The 21302-nt window shown below is 32.9% G+C and overlaps 2 protein-coding genes across 3 annotated transcripts in view; one reads left to right on the top strand and one right to left on the bottom strand.

Annotated features, from left to right (window-relative positions):
- Positions 1 to 382: 382 nt before the first annotated feature.
- On the bottom strand, positions 383 to 16453 carry LOC149782076 (uncharacterized). 2 transcript variants are annotated; one of them, XM_089933508.1, is made up of 7 exons: positions 16335 to 16453; positions 13366 to 13483; positions 12698 to 12920; positions 9481 to 9633; positions 7779 to 7983; positions 5267 to 5296; positions 383 to 2061 (listed from the first exon to the last, which is right to left on the bottom strand). In XM_089933508.1, the coding sequence occupies exons 2-7, from the start codon at positions 13474 to 13476 to the stop codon at positions 2010 to 2012; spliced, it is 774 nt and encodes a 257-aa protein (XP_089789634.1). In that variant the 5' UTR covers positions 13477 to 13483; positions 16335 to 16453; the 3' UTR covers positions 383 to 2009. The 2 variants fall into 2 exon arrangements, with proteins under 2 accessions (XP_089789634.1, XP_089789635.1); XM_089933509.1 differs by lacking the exon at positions 5267 to 5296.
- A 168-nt stretch (positions 16454 to 16621) lies between these two features.
- Positions 16622 to 21302, top strand: part of LOC149782077 (GMP synthase [glutamine-hydrolyzing]-like) — a 50174-nt gene continuing 45493 nt past the window's right edge. Inside the window, exons 1-2 of the mRNA XM_089933510.1 lie at positions 16622 to 16687; positions 20448 to 20563. Of these exons, the coding sequence (XP_089789636.1) occupies positions 20471 to 20563 (93 nt within the window). The 5' untranslated portion in view covers positions 16622 to 16687; positions 20448 to 20470. The remainder of the gene's footprint in view (positions 16688 to 20447; positions 20564 to 21302) is intronic.

Raw genomic sequence — 21302 nt, forward strand, 5'->3', positions numbered from 1 at the left:
TCAGTGCTACAACACATGATAACTATTGACCTTTGAGATACGCCTAATGTTAATACACAAGGTCAGTACTACAGTTCCACACACATGATAACCTATTGACTTTAGAAAGACAATTTTTTTTTACTTCAGTCTCAAAGAATGTGTTCTTACAAATCACAGATTAAAGCATTGGAAATAGCACATAAAAATTAGTAAATCTGCTCTTGTATGTTCAGGTAACTAAAGTATGTGATTTTTTTTGGTATTTGTTGGAGAATTTGATTTTCACTATGTAGGAGTAAAATATGGATAGATTAAGATTATATTTTCTATTGATAATAATGATGGCATTGTTATTTATTACAAATATTAACTGCAAATAAAAATAACTTAAACATCTATAGATAATTGCACCTTTTTTATTTTTTCACTGAATGAAAATCAAATGTAACAAAACACAAAATTTAATCTAAATAGGAATGAAGTTCAAACACATTAATGTATCTTGTAAATTTGTTTTTGATGGATTCAGTCTAATTAATATATAAAATTCCGTTTCGACGGATTCAGTCTAATTCATATATAAAATTCCATTTCGTCCATAGATACAGCCAGTATGAACATCACAATTATAATTATATAAAAAATACTGACATCGATTTTGATTTTAAAATTTTAAATCAAGAATACTTTTTATCCATTTAACTTGCTTGTTGAAAATATTTATAGAATACAAACTAGCTCTACATACAAACTATTATAATGACATAAATAAACTGGTTTTCTTGGAATGTTTTTCTTGAAATATGATAACATGTTTGAACCAAATTTAACATGTGCAGAGAAAAGACTGTGCTCTAATGATGACACTGAAAGATTTTTCATAATAGAACTGAATTCCTCCTCCTGTTCTATGTTTTATAATTTTGAAATTCACTTTCAATGTTTCATTGTCATCTATTCCTGTTGTGTAATTCTGCAACACTGAAACACATTCATCATTTACCCCATTAATCTTAGTGCTTTAAAAAGGAACGACTGAAATACATTCTTGTAAATAATTGTAATTCAGAGGTTGTGTCTATAAATATCTATAAAAAATATACATGTACATAATGCTAAACATATACTTCCTTTTTTACCAAAGAGAAAAGAATCCAGCACTGTTATATACACATGCTTTAAGTTAAGTCCAACTGCAAACAATGTAGACCCTTATCTGTGGTCTCATAATGTGCCAGCAGATCAGGGTCTTTGATGTTAATTCTACTCATTACTCCTTGTAAACTGCATGTACCCATATCTGCTGGCACATTATGTGGGAACAGATCTGGGGCTGTGCAGTGTGCAGTCAGAAATGATGTATATATGACTATACACCGTATATGATAAATTGTGCAAATACAGAATTTAGTAGTAATTTTAAAGAGCAATTAAAAAGCATGGTAATAGGAAAATAATGCTGTTATATCCATATTGCATAGATACAAAAGTGGTAAACTTAAAGTATTTCCATATCAGAAGTTTTCTTAATTTATCTTAATATCAACGACATAATTGTAAAGCCTGTGGATACAAGAAAGCAAATCTGAAGGTACAAAAAAATGTCACAGGTATATGTATCACAGAATTTATATATTTCCTATTAACTTACTAAATCTATGTGTTAGTTTTGTGGAATAATAAAGAGCTTTGGTACGTCACATTCATCATAAAGTTTAAATACTTAATGTTCAATTCAGCCATACATATTTGGAAGGCTAACTTCAATAATTTCCTTAAAAGAGCAGTATTTTTTTAACCGTTAACCGGTTTATTCATTGAGTCCTTGTGTGTCTTACTGACATACCAAGAGTGCAAAACTGATGAATTTTCTGTGCCAATTTGGCTTCCTCATCAATGGCATATTTCATGTGAGTTAATAAATAATTTAAGAGAAAGATGATTATCATCATCTACAGGCAATACATTCTATTCTGGCAATCTCAATGACTTAATGTAATTCGTATTTTGCAGAGCAGGGAATCAATTTAAGATGCTGCCTCTGCCGCCTCTTCCAGATACTTCTTCCGTCTTTGTAACCTGAAAATTAGGGAAATTGCATGTTATTATCCAATCAAAATGTTTTTGTTTTTTTATTTCCTTCATCCAAACATGGTCACACGAGGTGAATTATTGTATGTTTTAATAATCAAAAATTGTAAAGACACTGCAAAAGTAAGTTACCAACTCCAGTGATAGGCAAAAGAAAATATTTTGGTCAAATTAGTTAATCATGTCTATTGAAATAGACATTTTTTTTCACTGCAATTCAGTTGCAGTGATTTAATTAATCCTGATCCATTAATTATTTTAAGTCAGTTATTTGGTTATTTGTGAATATGTGCACCTTGTACAAATCCATGAAGTGAACTCTACCTACAACATGAAAAATCCATGAAGTGAACTCCATCTATGGCATGAAAAATCCATCCAGTGAACTCTGCCTATGACATGAAAAATCCATCAAGCCAACTCTACCTATGACATAACAAAGTTGTTGATATTGTGGGCAGCAATTTGGCAAAATAATTGGCAAATGAAAGAAGATCAAAAAGACATTTGTAAACGAATAAACAAATGAAGCACATTGAAACTAATTTTATTCAGCATTACTTAACATCTTTTTGATCAAAGCATACCATAAAATAGTATTACTTCTGTAACGAATTACCACAAAACTCTACATACCAGCTAGGCAACCACAATATAGCATTCTCATCCATGTACTGTCCCTAAATGGGACTCAAAGGAAATGAGAACCTGCTTCAATGATCAAAAATCCTGTGACATGTTTATGCAATGTACTTTTCTACATGACCAATAAAAGTATTGATTTTAATTCTGGCTTTGTCCATTCTCTATACAACTTGCTTTCACCATCATTTACGACACCACAGATGATGATGCCCATAAAAATAATGTCATCATATTGCATGTCTAGCAATTTGCAACACATACAAATCTCTCTTCTGAAAATTCAGATATAAAATATGTTAAAAAGTGTAAAAATTTGGATGAAATCAAATGATGATAGCTTCTGGTTAAATAGCAAAATGTTACCATATATTTTTGTATGTCTTTGTCCAGTTTATGAGACCACCTTCCACAAACTGATGAAACATTATGTAACTACTCATATGAGATGTCAGCTGATAACAGTCCTATTGGCTATCGATAATGTAATAAACAGTCCTACTGGCTATTGATAATGTAATAAATATTCCTATTGGCTATTGATAATGTAATAAACATTCATAGTGGCTATTGATAATGCAATAAAAAGTCCTACTGGCTTTTGAAAATGCAATTTAAAAAATGCTGAGTAAGGTTGATTGACATAACGGATGTATCAATTACGTGAGACAGTTTATATTTGTATTGAACTATTTCAGCTGAAAATATCACCTTGCTAGTTATGTATGTATGTATGTATGTATGTATGTGTGTGTGTGTGTGTGTGTGTGCGTGTGTACATGCGTGCGTGCATGCATGCATGCATGTATGTATGTATGTATGTATGTATGTATGAATGTATGTATGTAGTATGTGTGTGTGTGTGTATGTGTGTGGGGGGGTAGGTAGGTGTGTCTGTGTGTATGTCTGTATGTATGTATGTTTACTGGCACATCAGCACAATACTGGTTATATGATGTTATAGTAGCTGTGGCTGATAACAAACAGCACAAGGTACTCATCTTTGACAATGAGCAATCTATTGCCAGTGATGTTAGATGAATAAATGAATATAATACATGTTAAAACAGTGCTGAGTGCTTCAATATTAGAACTTTGTGCTTGTCTCTTTCTTCTTTTTCCATGAGCAGTGTGGATAGCATGACAAAACATCAATTGAACTGATTACATCAAGCATGTGTAGAAGTAATTAAAATGTGAAATAGAAAGAAAAAAAAATAGACTGTGCAAAAATTAAATAAAGCTGAATTTAACATATAATTGTATAAAACATGGCCCAGCTTGTCACAACTTAAGTAAAAAGCACCATGGATAGCAATGTGAAACCCCATAGATGGGAATGTAAGGCAGTGATGCAATATTACATTAAGGGGAATAAATAACCAATCAAATAAAGAAAATATTACTTTAAAAGCATATAATTTCTATGCCTTATAAACAAGAAAAATAGATGGTACAGTAACAAATTTGAAGGACAAATTTGAAAGACAGAACTCGATACAAACGTTACAGTCAAACAATGAATAAATAAATTATTTCATAAGTTAATCTTAACAATTATCCCATTTACTGGCAATGATTCTTTTTCTGAATTCTTTTTTGGGGTAGGTGCGAGGGGAATCATTTTGGTGACATTAAAGAAAAAAATGCAGTAAACATAACTGTATACAAAGCATGGTGGTGGACTTGATATATATATTTACAAGAAAAAGGGAGAGAGGAATCTTGGTTCTGATGAACTACTGAAAATCAATTAAATCCTATGTTTTTGTGATCAATTTCTGGATACGGCAAAATAACAACTATTGCAAAATGGCAGTCTTTATACCATAATTTTCAAATTTGTGACCCTCTATCGAGGTCATTTAATAATTCCTACTTGTACTTTCTGCCGAAGAAAAAACAATATTTAATATGAAGACTAGTTGTGTTTGGAATATTAACAGAAATCTGTGAATACGGTCATGTATAAGAATCCAATATACACAGGTCATACATTGTCATAAATTTCTTAATTAAAATGACAAAAGCAATATAGAATAATTAATGTTTTAGCAGTATTTCACAAATTTTTAATATCTAAGTACAAACATCCACTTTAAGTTTCTTGTAATTTAAAAGCAAGTTTTCCTTTAAGTTTTATAAACTGCTGATGCCACAAATTGACTACACAGTGGTTATTTGATCAAAATCAATATACTTTTTAGGAAAATACCCGTGCTACAGGTAAAAGACAACCTCTGCATGCGTGAACTCCAATAAGAGATACATGTACAAGTTTAATCACTAGTATTCTGTGCTTTAAGAACCATGACTTCACTATGTTATACTTTTGTCTGCAACAAATTTCCTTAAAATGTTATGTTAATGAACAAAGGATTTGATTAAAAACCTTTACAAATCTGTCGTCTTTGACAATAAATATTTAAATAAGTAATTTAATTGTGTACGCTGATTGGGTAAGAAAAGCTCTGTGCATACATGAAATCAAATATGAAATATTTAAAAAAAAGTTACAATTTTTTTTCTTTTTCATGCTACACCTGATTACCTGATGAATAATTCCGGTGTAAAAGGATCTCTGAAATGTTACAAAGATGTTAGTATTTTTTTTATAGAAATGAAGTTCGTGTACAGAAGGCCATCCAACAGAATTGTCGACAGCATTATGATATAAAACTGTAGAAATAAATTCTGTATTAATGAAAAAATTAATTTGTTTCATCATTAAATTGACATTTCATCTTGCTTCTAACTTCTAGTCTTTTTCACAACACTGGCCAAATACAAGAGCGTATAAGTCCAGTCCAACTGCAAACAAGACAGATCATGATCTTCTGTTGCATAATGCACCAGCAAATCAGGGTCTATGTTGTTTGTTCTACTTATTAACCCTAAAACACTGCATACACTAAGATCTGCCTGTGCATTATGCAATGGCAGATCTGGGACTTTGCAGTTTGCAATAATATGGCCTTGACTTATAATTGAGTATTGATGGTACACAATGCATTTGGGTGTATTGACTTACGATTGAGTATTGATTATACATGATGCATTTGGGTGTATTGACTTACGATTGAGTATTGATTATACATGATGCATTCGGGTGTATTGACTTACAACTGAGTATTGATGGTACATGATACATTTGGGTGTATTAACTTATAACTGAGTACTGATGGTATACGATGCATTTGGGTGTATTGACTTATGACTGAGTATTGATGGTACACAATGCATTCAGGTGTATTGACTTACAACTGAGTATTGATGGTGCACAATGCATTTGGGTGTATTAACTTACAATTGAGTATCGATGGTACATGATGCATTTGAGTGTATTGACTTATAACTGAGTATCGATGGTGCACAATGCATTTGGGTGTATTGACTTACAATTGAATATTGATGGTGCATGATACATTCGGGTGTATTGACTTACAATTGAGTATTGATGGTACATGATGTATTCGGGTGTATTGACTTACAATTGAGTATTGATGGTACACGATGTATTCGGGTGTATTGACTTACAATTGAGTATTGATGGTACACGATGTATTCGGGTGTATTGACTTACAATTGAGTATTGATGGTACACGATGTATTCGGGTGTATTGACTTACAATTGAGTATTGATGGTACACGATGTATTCGGGTGTATTGACTTACAATTGAGTACTGATGGTACATGATGCATTCGGGTGTATTGACAATCAAGATATATACTGAAGATACAAAATGCATGTAAACAATTTTTATTTATTTAATTAAACAAATATATTTCAATATTTAATTCATCTTTACACTTAGAATTTGTTGTCTTTAGGAAAGGATCATCTCAGATATTTATCTCAGAGTGAAATATTTTTTATTCTTTAAGTTTGGCTACTTTATTTGAATTATATATATATATATATATATATATATATATATATATATATATATATATATATATATATATATATATATATATATATATATGTGTGTGTGTGTGTGTGTGTGTGTGTGTGTGTGTGTGTGTGTGTGTGACACCAATGCAATACAGACCATAGTATAATGATGACCCATTGTTATAGTGAAAGTGAGGATTATCTGAATGGAGTGTTCTAAAATAATAATAATAATAATAATAATAATGCAAAATGGACTTAAAAATATAAAGGGCATAAAGTCAACTTATGAACGAGGTGACCAGCCATGAATGTGTTAAGTTTACTGAACATACACACGGTCATTTCAAGTAAACATGACAGATTTTGTGCAGTATGTTGTCACAAATTGTAATCAAAAACAGAAAAAGGGCTATTGTTTTGCTTTTGTTAATTTATAAATGAAGTAGATGTAGAAAATATGGGTCTACCAATTTTACTGTGCCATACTAGAAAGTATCATGAAAATCTGTCCAAGTAAAGGCCCTAATGCTCATTCTAAATATAAAACTGGAAAGTATCATGAAAATCTGTCCAAGTAAAGGCCCTAATGCTCATTCTAAATATAAAACTGGAAAGTATCATGAAAATCTGTCCAAGTAAAGGCCCTAATGCTCATTCTAAATATAAAACTGGAAAGTATCATGAAAATCTGTCCAAGTAAAGGCCCTAATGCTCATTCTAAATATAAAACTGGAAAGTATCATGAAAATCTGTCCAAGTAAAGGCCCTAATGCTCATTCTAAATATAAAACTGGAAAGTATCATGAAAATCTGTCCAAGTAAAGGCCCTAATGCTCATTCTAAATATAAAACTGGAAAGTATCATGAAAATCTGTCCAAGTAAAGGCCCTACTCATTTTTATTTTTCTCAAACATGTTTAACAGGTAATTGTTCTTAATTCTCAGTAACACTGAATGCAATTTTTCTAATTTCAATTCAAGTTAAAACTGATTTGAAAAAAAACAGGTTCTGCAGATGATCATGTCTTGCCTTTTCCAGAGTTATAGACTTTCACAAAAACTTCAACACTGAGTTGATGCCAACAATGATGACATTAAAATTGCTGTTTTGCATTTTCCCCCATAAAAGGCAAGACAAAAAAGATAAACGTGGTTACAACTTACATTGTCATCATAGGTTCTAATTTGGTTTGAAGGGAGAATCTGTCTGTATATTCAGAGTATGCTGGGAATTTATTCTTTCTTTCTTTAACTCTAACATGTTCATCATTCCGCATTTGTTCATACTGGGCTGAGGTTTTCCTGTAAACATCAGGCAATCCATGGAGCTTCTTCAATGGAACTGTTGATCCAAACCATGTTGTGAAATCTGAAGAGCAAGATGACATAAGATTTGGTTTGATACTGAATAAACGTTTCTATTAGCCCATGCAGATATGGTTCAGAAAAAGACAACAGAAGACAGAGAAAACAATAAGAGAAGGGGAAATATTGACAACAACAAAAAGGAGAAATTATTAAATTAAATGAAGAAGCTGAATCCTTTTTGGAATTTTGACAAGAGCTGTCTAAAAACAATATACATATAAATGGTAATTTTATTTTGAAGTGACTTAAATTCAACCAAACAAAGCAGACATGTGTTACTGACAGCAATAAATTATAATAAGGAAGCATAATACAAAACTTTTTTACTACAAGGCAATAAATGGGGTTATTGATATGTACTGAGAGCAAAAGCGAGACAAATGTTGCTTTTGTGAGAGTGACGTTAAGATGCACAAACAGAAATAGAGGCAACAAACATTCAGCAGAAATTGAGAAAGATATAGAAGAAGAGACACCGTTAATGGGAAAAATGAAGGAGATATAGTCATTCATATGGTTTGAACACATGGGACAGAGAAATTCATACCAAAGAAAAATTAAACACTGATCCAGTGGTATGATAATGGTGACAGTGAAATCCAAAACACAGTGACAAGGAAATGTAAGTAGGCCTTGGTCCATCAATCAGAAGATTTTAAAAAATGGTGTAAAGTAGATCTACTAAGTAGTGTTAGAAAAGTCCATTTGCCAATGAGTAGTATTAGAAAAGTCCATTTATCGATGAGCAGTATTAGGAAAGTCCACTACTGATGAGCAGTATTAGAAAAGTCCATTACTGATGAGCAGTATTAGGAAAGTCCATTACCGATGAGCAGTATTAGGAAAGTCCATTATTGATGAGCAGTATTAGGAAAGTCCATTTACTGATGAGCAGTATTAGAAAAGTTCATTTACCGATGAGCAGTATTAGAAAAGTCCATTACTGATGAGTAGCATTAGAAAAGTCCATTTACCGATGAGCAGTTTTAGGAAAGTCCATTACCAATGAGCAGTATTAGAAAAGTCCATTACCAATGAGTAGTATTAGAAAAGTCCATTACCGATGAGTAGTATTAGAAAAGTCCATTATCGAAGAGCAGTATTAGGAAAGTCCATTACCGATGAGCAGTATTAGGAAAGTCCATTACTGATGAGTTAGCATTAGAAAAGTCCATTTACCAATGAGCAGTATTAGGAATGTCCATTTACTGATGAGCAGTATTAGAAAAGTCCATTACCAATAAGTAGTATTAGAAAAGTCCATTTACCGATGAGCAGCATTAGGAAAGTCCATTTACTGATGAGCAGTATTAGAAATGTCCATTTACCGATAAGTAGTATTAGCAGTATATTATCAGAATTAGCCAATGTCAAAGATATCACCCTGCTTTGTGCTTCTATTTTCTACAGAAATCATGACTGGTCTATTACACAATACAATATTTACTACAGGGGGATGGGTTGGGTGGACAATTTGTATGAATTTATGTAATATTACTTGGATTTCTTTGGGAATAATATCCTTCAGATGGCCTCCCATAGTCCATCGAAACATATCCTGGCATGTTGGTTGGTGGCCGACGGTACATATCAATTGTGACAAAGTGTTTTGAGTCCTCTGGTTGGTTGAAATGTTGAACTGTTCTCTGGCCTATGCAAAAGTAATGTAGGAAGGCAAAACTGATTAATACTTTTAATTCATTGTAACAATATGAGAGCAAATCTCTAGACTGTAACCTGACCTTACACAGGTATTAAAGAAGATGTTTTCAAAAATTTATCTTAAAAATTAATTTAAAACTATACCATACTTTAGGTTAATTAATATTCTACAAAAAATTATCATTATCTATCAATGGTACTAATCACAGAGCTAAAAACCTCTGAAAAAAGTTTTATAACATTTTCTGAATGAGCAAGATTTATGTGTTGAAATAACTGTATGAATACATATCATTATCTAATCTCTGTGGGAGATGACTTTTCATTGTATAACATGACTTCGTGTGATTTGTTATAAATCATAACAATGTACAATTATGATTAGTGTCATCAACTTGAAGACCATGGATTATGAAGATGAATCATAAATGCCATTGTATTTTTGGTTTCACACAGCTGAAAGGACAAAAACGTAAGATTTAAAACAAGTAAAAGTTAAACTTTTGTAAGTAAACCATGTGACAAAACAATTACAGAGATAAGTCACGGTCATTATGAAGTTATAAATCAGTAAACACAGCTTAATATACACTTTATGATCAGTCCTATTAGTTCAGCATGGTTTCTATCACTGAAATATCCAGAATTATTGACTGTATTTAAGTAAAAACATTCCCTGTTTCCATGGAAACACATGCCCACATTCAATGAACTACTTCTGGCAATAGCTAAATAAAAATTGGCAATGGAAATGTGGAATGCTGACCATGTCATAAATGTGATAGCCAGCATGAACATTACTCTTTCTACCTGACACCAGTACATCTAGTTCTCATTCAAAGAAAAATATCTACCATTAAGATTAAATAAATAAAATCTGAATATGACCAAAGATTTAGACTGCAAATAGAAAACAATATGATGCGGTGGAAGAAAACAATTCATTTTCTGTTGGGTAAATCAAAGACATGTGCATGTGCTGAAGAAACAGAAAGTTAACTCTTCATAGTCCTGGATGAAAATCTTTATTCAAGACTAATAACTAGCCTGTGATCAGCATTTGTTTGAAGTCGGCTTTGCTCTATATATTATTTCTGTAGCTGGAATAGTGCAGAAGCATGACACGTTTTTGACAGCAAAATGTCAAGATGCTAATGTGATTCAAGCATGGATGAGTAATCAATGAGGCAAGCAAAGTAAAATTAAATTGTATTATTCCTGGTTGATGCAGACTGAATTTGTGAAGTGTAGCAGCATGAGGGAACATTTTGAAACAAAATATCGACATTAGTCATTCTGGAGCATTGTCACAGCAACAACAGACAACAAAAAAAAAATTCCAAGAACAATCAGGACAATGCACAAATAAAGAATTCAATCCCAAAAGTAACTCAAGCGTTTAAACATTCTAATTAGTGTAAGAAGTGTACATTTGACACTAACACAGCAATATAGATGCAGGAAGTCCATTTTCTATGCTGATGAAAATTCATCAAGATCTTCAGCAAAGTTTGAACAATGGTACCTCTTTGAGTGCTGAGATGGACTCTAATGACATCTGCATCAACTTCAAATCACCCAACTGAACTACTAACAGCAGCAAAAACTAAATCAAGTTATGACTGTATTCTATTGCCCAATGAATTTTAAGGACAGAAATTTGGTCTATTGCTTCTATTATATGGCTGTTTGGTTGTAATCAACTCATTGTTTGCACATATGAGTGTGAATTGATGATAGTTGACAATGCTAAGTCCACCAAATACGTATTCTTTATAAGTGAAGTAAACAATTTTTTAAAAAAATATTTTGTTTTCTTGGATTCACATTTGAATTTCCAGTCATTTTCTATAGGCTTAAAGACAAAAAAAATTATTTCATTTGTATGACATTACTTTTTGGGTCACATGCATTGACCCACCCCCCTTGGGATTTCCAAACACACTTTTTGAGTCTCCCAAAAAACTCAACATTATTGGAAGGTTGTCAAGTATGTAATAATCTCAAATTTGTCCTGCACGAATCATGTCTGTCCTTCTTGTCAGATTTGTAATAATGTTAAAAATTGGAACATCTATGTGCCTGTCAGTGCATGGCAAGACTGTTTTTAGATATAACTTCCCAACAAGTTTTAGACACATATTTAAAAACATATTTTATCACCTTGCTGCAGTCAAAATCAGAATAAAGGGATGGCTGGGTATCTCATGTGAATGGATTTATAAAAAAAAAGTATCTTTCAATTTTTTTCATAAGCTGATCTTTACATCGTTGCAACAAAAATATTAGCTGCTACAAAAGTCTCTACCGGCTCAGGCATTTAGCTCGTAATGGTCTGACCTGTTTTTCTTGCCACAAATAGAGCGGTTATATATAAACATGTCTATAAATTATGGTAGAGCCATGTTTATCTCTGTTCTTTTAAATCTGGCATACAATTTAAAACTATAGAGCTTTTAATACTGGTTTGTATATGATGTATTGAATTTATTTTAATTTACTGTGGTTTCTCATTTATCTTTTGTTGGACAATCTATTGATATGTTCTTCATATAATAGTACATTGGATCTTTTTGTTGTTTACTGTTTCAGCAACCTTATAAACCAATGGGAACTCTTGCATCTTTGTGCATTTGATCTGCATGTGGGCTGAATTTGGAAAAGCCTCAATTCGTGATCATTACATGTTGCAATTTTATCCCCTGCCTAGAATGTGAGATATTTATGATATTTTAATCTTGTTCATTTGTCTGTTCATCGATCTGCCCCAAGTCAGCTGTTAAGTTTTGCATTTTTGTCAGTATACATGCACCTCTGTGTATGGATATATTTTGGTAATGTATAGGTCACCATGACCTAGATTACAAACTTTTGTTCATTTGTGAATTTAGGTTAATATGTTGACACTGAAGTCAAACACCTTTGTTATGTGAATTTGTCTTGATAAATACAACAGTAAATCACATTTTTCATGAAGTTCTAATGGTATATGGACATAAATAGATTTTTGTAAAAGCTGAAAGGTCTAATCCTGATCAGTGTTGTGAACTTACCCACTTTGTCAGGCCCCCATCTTTGCGCTGCACCTAACCTGCTGGCATTGTGGAGTCCTGGGGGGTCCCGAGTCCACTGCTGGTCTATCCAGCAATAAGGGTGGGATAGAGGAGGCCCTCTCAGGAGGTGCTGGTTAGTGTTGGTGGCATAACGGTCTTTATACCATCCCTTCTCTGGGTAAGGCTTTTCTGGTCGGCTAAAGTGGAAGAAAGCTTGAGGGTCCTGCGAATAGAGATGACATCAAAGTTAGTGTTGATTGTATTTATACCCATGATATTTACTTGGCTGAATAATATTTCTTGTTTAATTAACAGTGATATTGTTTTTGTTTCCGAGAGTATCAGACCTTGATCTTGATACATGCAATCCTTATTTCACCTAAATATTTTTGAATTACTGGTACTAGAATTCAGAAAACATATTCAAGCCTGAAATAAAATGGAATTAAATTCAAAACCTCTTTGTGCTTCAAATTTCAATAATTTGAATATAAAGGAAATTTCAGTGATGTCCTTCTTTGATATCCAAACAAGTCAACAAAATTAATCTAAATAGTTTTGAGTGTACAGCAGTGAAGAACAGTATATCGGTGCAATACTTCTTTCCTCATCAGACAATTTCATTTCAAAGTGTGGATTAAAGTTTTCCTGTGCATTACATATATTACCTTTGGTACATTTTTTATTTGTTCTTCTGTCATTGTTGTGTACGGGTCCTTTGGTGTATGGGGGCGCTTTGTCAACATGTCGACCCCTACATCAGCTGATGCTGTTTCCATGTTATTTCTGAAAAATATTTAGCAAAATATTTTAATTTACATTTAGACACAAACATTTTAATTTCTGATGAAACCGTGAATATATAAACACATACAACATGAACATAGCAAAATAATGCTTACCATGCAACCAAGTGAAAATTAAATCAGACTTATTCAATTTGTAAATGTCAGTTTGCCATCAAACTTAATGACCAAAGATCAAAGACTGTTGCATAAATTCATAAAATGCTTATCTCTCTCACACAATGATGCAGAAAAACATACTTCTATGACCATATATGTGTATATGCATATACAATATAAAAACAATACATATGCATACATACTTTGCTATGATGCAGCCAATTGTGCTTTAAAGCACAGTGTACTTGCAATTTTGATGTAAATACTGAGATGTGTTGTGCATAAAAAGCTGAGTCATCATGAGCTACTATATGAATCTAATGTGATACTACCCTAGATTTGTATCCAGTATATATCTCAAATGCTATATATAATTTGTTTGTGTTGCCTATTGTCACGAAACTGTACTTGAGAAGAGTTTGCACTGACATGACTTAATGATGGTGTCTGTGTACATCATCTAACAAATTTGTATCTTCCCTCTAAGGAAAGTGTTATCATTTTTAACATAGGACGGTAGAACTTCTGCATGGCCTCATCAGCATTTTCTCAGAGAAAGAATGGATAGACAAGCAAGGCCAGGGCATTTTTTATTGATCAAGAAAGTTATGGTTGCTACCATATTTTTCATTGTACATTATTATAATTCTATATTTGATGGGAAAAAAATGTTTGTTTCAACTACACTATCTAAACTGATAACCACCAAATTCAAAACTAATAAAACAGAAATTGTCAGTTATAATGTTTGCAGAATTAAAATTTCTTTTGAGTTTTGTATATCATTTAGAAATCACAAATCAGTTTTTTTTAAGTAATTGCGGTGAAAGGTGCAGACAAACCACTAAAGCATTGGTCAGGAAGCTAATATATGAGAAATGATACCTAGACTTTGTCCAATTTCTGTCAAATATTTTCAAACAGATATTTGGTTTTGTGGGTTCAATGCCATTTTTCAGTACATGATAGGCTATACATGGTGGCCAGTATATTTGGTGGAGGAAGGACCACTAACCCATGGGAACTTACTGGCAAGTTTTCTCACATACCCACATTTGCTGAGCCGAGATTCAAACATAGACAGAGCTGAGATTTCAGTGATCTGTAATGGCAACTGATTTAGACCACTCAGCCACCAGGAGCCCTTCAAATAGGTATAAACTAACAGATGTTAATATAGTACATTAACATATAAAACCAAAGTGATGAATAGAGAAATAAAGTTGCAATGGTAATCTTATGATTATATTTTCTGTCATTAGACTTGTAAATATTTCAACTGTGGTATTCAGGTTAGACATCTATCTTAAAATTTACTTTTAACTGATTGGCCATTTCTGTGCAAAACTCATTTTCAGTGAAAGGTACAAAATGTTCAACTTGAATAATACACCACCCATTCATAATACTTATCAGAGACATCATCTTACATTGTCTGATTAACTTTTGGTGATGATTTTAAATGTCAGCATGACATGTCTGTTTCCACAGTGAAAAATGCTTCTAAATAAGTGGAAGATCAAATTAAGTAATCTAATTTTCAAAATCTTAATGAAACAATTTTTATTTAGTCTATGTAGTGCAAAATAACTAATCTAAAAAGACATCCAAATTTAAATAGTAACTCCTAGTCTCCCGGAACCAGATACCAGACAGCACCAGATACTGAATCTTTTATCTTTAGAAGCCTTAGTGCTTTTTTATTTTTGATGCCAGTTTATGTATATGCAAAGGATATCAAAGATCATCACATTAGTTTTTAGGGCAACTTAACAGCTTTGAACACGTGATATTTTTTACAGATGACAAATGATGACATATTTTTTTTGTTATTCCATTCCTTTGTTTTTGCTCAGACAATTCATTTTCATGGTAAGATAATGGATTAAGATACAATATGCAGTTTCAAGATAGATATAGTTTCCTCTTTCATCACTTAGTTTACACAAGATATGTAATGACATTATTTTTATCACACCACACAGCAACTTCTTTATGAGAAGGTGCACACATAAAATCATACCCATCCATAACTTTATCCTTATTCATGTATGTTTACTTCTCAACCAGCTTGGTCACATAACAAAATGGCACAAAATGGAAAGTGAATGGGCAATAGAGTATTTATTTTCAAATTGCAAACACAAGAATAACTTCATTCTATATCACTCTTAAAGTTTATATATTCCTAATTAAAAAAAAAAAACCCATGGAACAATGTTTTATGCATTCAGATAGTAGCCATTATCTGACAATGATCTATATTGATAACTTAATAACTGAGGCAAAACAGGTCGACTGCATCACTCATATTATTCAACAGTAACATTATGTGGGCTAATATTACCACGATAATTCCATATAATGACAGTCATAGACAACATTTCAAAATGTGCTTTATGTGCTATCTAGTATCTTTTTTGGCTGGTGTCATAAAGCATTATATTGATTTAGTCCTTATCCCGGGGTAATATTATTCTTGAGGTGTGGCTGAGTAACTGATTCCACAGGAACGTTCCATCATAGACGCCGCCCTCCATGTCCTCGCAAAAATGACATTTTTGGACTTGTTTGATTGACTCTGTACGTGTATTCACATCCTTATTCATTGGAACTAACTTTTTAATTTCGAACCGCTGACATTTCAAATGCTTTGAAACCTATTGTCTAAAAATTGATCGATCATGATATCAGTCGTATAGCTTCAGTGAGATTCTAGATGAATTGCTTACTTTTGTGTCTAAAGATCACCAATGATGCTGTGTATGTGTCTTGTTCACATATGTATCCTATCAATCATACATCTGCACACAGGAAATAAACAAATATGGTGCCCGTTGCTACAACTATGTGCCAAACTACATAGAAACCGTTAAATTTCATGTTAAAAATAGTGCAAAAAAGATCATTTTAATTCAATTTCTTTTCAAATTTTTCAAAATAATTATATTTGTATTATTAATGTTAGCTGCGATTTGTGAAAGATTTTCATAATTATAACACATTACGTGCGGTAACTGCAAAACGGATGCAGTGTATTCGGATTAGTTCGGAAATTTCATTTCCGGCTTGGCTTCGCGCTAAGGTTGGTGATAAAAACTATTCTATAAAGAGGGCAAATTTAGCAATCTGTCAACCAATATACGCAGTGTAAACAATATGAAAGCATTTTAGCTGCATCAAACCATGTTAATATAGTACATTTGGTTATTGTATGTCATTTTAAACAACCTGATCTTAGTTATCGGCATGCTGTGTTCAGCTTCATCAAGGGCGACAGTTTCTGTTGAGTGTTGTAAAAAAAAGTTGATAGTCCGAAAAATCAACTTCTAACATAAGAAGTTGTTCTGAAACTTGAGTTTATATTGTTAATGCCTGATTAACTTTATTAACTCTATTAGGTATCTGTTTGTTTGGGAAGTGTATATTTGGACGGCGCTGTTTAACAAAATTAGCAAGATTTCGCATGTGCCCACAATAGAAAGTACTACGCGCACTGCTTCTGGTCAGTGAATTAGGGCGAATCCAAAATACGCCGAATGATGAAAACTCGGCTCTACATAACTTATACATATCGATATCTTTATACTAGGTATGCGCCCTATTTATCGGACTTCAAAATATCATTAAAAAGTGTATTGTTCCAAATCATCTGTTTTGTACTAAACTGTACAAAAGCTATTTGCACAGCCATGCGCATGAAAAAAAATAATCGACTGCAACTAGTGTCTTGTCTTACAGTTTGATTTAAAATAAGTATGTATGATATGTTGTGCAAACATTTTGAAGTTAGTCCATGACGTATTGATTTTCACAATTGAAAATATGATGGTAGCCTAATTCCATTTTCCTTAAAAGTCAGCTCTAAGTAAAAAAAAATAAAAAATTCATGCAACAATTTAAATTACTGTTGTCATGTGGAACATTGACCTGTCACATAATTCCAAGATCAAATCTCAGTTTTGGTGTGTTTTTAAAATTAATTTAGTGTATGCTTTATAATGATGAATATACACCCCTGATCTTTTTTAAGTAACTTTTATTGACAATTTTTTTTAATGCGCTCAAAGAAAAGGTAAAAAGGAAACAAAATAAGCTGTTTATTCTAAAATATATAACATTTATAAGAATATATTTTAAAAATTTATTTTCCCATTTTAACATTTGTTGTAGTGTTACTTTGTCAAATTTCTGGGTATGCTTAAATGGCAAAAGGGCAAGTTAAGTTTTTCAGTTAGCTTTTGAGAGAAAGAAAGAGAGAGGGAGGAGAGAGATTTACTTTTTGGGAAATGTGCAGTTAATGGTACAGCTCTCATAGATTATAACATGGTAGTCGGGATCCATAACTGCTGACCGCATAATGCACCAAACAGCTTTATTTTGTAAATGATAAAAAATGTTGAGTGTACTTGTGGGGGTGGGGTTATTGCATGGTTGCTTTATGTCGTTTTAATGAACCTGATCATAGTTACTGGCATGCTGTGATCAGCTTCATCAAGGATGAAGATTTCTGGTGTAAATAAAAATAGTTTATAGTCCAATAATTATGTTCAATAATAATAATTTAGAAAATAAATAAAAAAATATACAAGGCTGAAGAATACTTTCTTTGAACTGATGTTGTCTTACATCTGATAGATCAAATCCTGAGTAACATTAATAACAATGATAGAAACACCTCATTTTAATAAATATACTTGCCATTTGATTCTGTCTACAATGATTTGAAGTTTTAAGTGATTACAAATGTTGTAATCGCTCTAAAAAATGGTTAGGTTTCTCTTGAGGCCAATGCAGCCTGACATTAAGAGCTTCATTGTTTTTTAATCAAGAGCTCATAATCACTGTTTACCACTTCATCGTCGTCCTTCGTGAATCCCATATCTCAATCATGGTCCTTTTCATACACAAGTGGATTATTATGAGATTCATTTATATCGTTACATCATAGCAATATGACTGAAAAATTGTCAAAGCTACATTAAAAACCCAAAACATACACAAACCACACACATTCAAAGTTGGATTATTTGCTTGTATCATTATCTTCTATTTTTTTGACATTATACAAATGAAAATTTGTCTGTGCCTCAACAGTTTACAGAATGAGGCAGTAAGTTCAAAGACATTCCACGACTAATCATCTCTATGAACTATTGCCATCCCTATGTCAGTCAACAATGGTCGACAATAAGGTGGTCTTTATAAGAGCTGTATTTACAGAGATCAATCAGTGCTCTGCTGGGGTGGCTTTAGTACTAAAGGCTAATTTGACTGACAGTCATGTGTACTTTAGCCAAATACAGAAGTTGATATGGACCAATGACAATTATGGCATATTAGAGACATGAATGTGTGTGATTTGGATTTTTAATGTAGCTTTAACAATTTTTCAGTTATATCGCTGCGATGTCTGCAGTGTGACAGTTTATAGTGATATCTATCACTATGGCATCATGCCGCAGACATGTAGCATGATGTCCCACCCAGTCACATTATCCTGACACCAGGCTGACCAGTCCTAACACTAACCTCTTAATGCTGAGCACCAAGCGAGGCAGTTGTTAGTACCATTTTTGTAAGTCTTTGGTATGACTTGGCCGGGGATCAAACCCACGACCTCCCGCATCCGAGGAGGACGCTCTAACCACTAGGCCACCGGAGCGGTAAGAGACATGGATGATTTCATGTGTTCAAAAGCTTATTAGAAAACAATATCCCAGCTTGCCTAAATACATACATGGCTGATTGAAGTTAAACTCTGATTGTAAAAACAATGTCCAAATCAAGTACAGTATTTATTTTTTTAATGTAAAAGTTTCAGCTGATATGTATCATTATTTAAAAAATGTCATAATATTTTGTAAAAATTAAACAAATCAAAATGTTGAAGGCAATAGCGCCACCACGTTATATATGGAATCTCGTTGTAGCGAAGCGTGTTATAATGGTGGTACGTGTATTTCCAGGTTTGAGACATGGGATAATTATCATCTTTTAGTGAAAGTTTCAGATGGTCCAGATGTTTATCAGATTGTCATGTTTTGTCCTTGATCTGAGTTGATTTGGTAGAATATGTTTCATGATTGAGATCTGGTATAGTTCATGCAGAAATGATTGAATTGGTGGAAAATCGCAAATCAATTGATTGAACTACTTTGAAGGAAGTGTATAGACCGTGAATGGTCATTAGCAGCAGAGAGTCACAATGAAATGAAAAAGTGATATTGCTGTGAGCTTAATGCCATTTTCTGTGCATGGTAGGCTGTAAATTGCAGCCACTATTACTGATGGAGCAAGAACTACCAACCCATGGGAGGCTACTGGTAAGCTTCCTCACATACCTACTTAGGACAAGCCCTAGATTCTAACACATGTGGGCAAAAGATGGCAGTTATCAGTAAAGGCAATTACTTTAAACCACTCTACCAGTTAGAGGACTAAGGAAAGGGACACAATGATTGTCTCAGGATAAATGGGAACATGCAGTGATACTGAATATTGGCAGCACTACTGTTTGTTTGCAATAGTGATAAGCACAAAAAAAGATAAAGTCTTTAATTGCTTTAAATATTGATATCCTTTGAAACAATGGAAGCAGCGAATAATTATGCATTAAAATATAGAACTGACATAACAGCCCCTAGCTTTCTTTTTTGGACTTTGAGTCCTTGTTTTTCCGTGCACTGTTAGGGAACTTGAAATGGAGTATTATGGTAAATCCTAGAATAGCATTTTGAACTTGGACACCTGCAGCAAGAAATAACAGAGCCTATATTAAAGTTAGGTATGTATTAACACTGATTTAAAATTCAGGTGTGTATTATCACTGATTTAAATTTCAGGGGTGCTGTGATACTGATTTATAATGACAAGTTCACCTGCAGGGGTTCAAGTAAATGGAGATTCTGGTGAAAATGAGAAGGTTGTGATTCTAGATGCAGGAGCCCAGTATGGAAAGGTAAAAATGGGATAAATGTTTAAGCTGATTTGTTTTAGCGTTAGTCTTGTTTGCATATCTTTTATATCTTTATGCTCAATATAATCAAGATTTTTTGGCTCGTGTTAAACATGGGAATTTCTTGTGCAGTGTATTGTAATTGATGCTTAAGACTTCTTACAACTGTATGAGATTTATACTCCTCATCACAGTTGTTACTAACTTTCTGTTTCTTTGGTATCTGTAGTCGGTATAATCATCACTTGTTATTGTTGTTATGCAGATTAATGCCATTTTTTTAGCACAAGAATAGTCTATACATGGCGGTCAGTATAATTGGTAGAGGAAGAACCTGGGAAAACCCCGGAAAGAATCACCAACCTACGAGAAGCTACTGGCAAGCTTTCTCACGTACCTACATTGGCTGAGCCCTAGACTCGAACCCATGCAGACACGTGAGCTGGCAGTGATCCATAGCGGTGAGCGCTTTAGACCATGCGGCCACTCAGATCCCCTAATCATCACTGGCAGGTCGTTTCTTGAACCATTGTGATTAATATGAGCCAATGTATAACGAAGAACGGAGAGGGTATATCTCATAGTTCACTGCCAAGATTTTAAAAAATGAAATTCGCACGTAAATGTTTAATCAGAAGATCACTGACGAGCGACCACTGATGGCATTAATGGGGATTATTAAGTTTCACATGTAATGGTTTTCTGTTCCATATTTCACCTTGATTAATATTTTATTTTTATG

This window comes from Sinohyriopsis cumingii, chromosome 15 (genome assembly GCF_028554795.1).
Source record: "Sinohyriopsis cumingii isolate HCF-2022 chromosome 15, ASM2855479v2, whole genome shotgun sequence".
Classification (NCBI taxonomy): Eukaryota; Metazoa; Mollusca; class Bivalvia; order Unionida; family Unionidae; genus Sinohyriopsis; species Sinohyriopsis cumingii.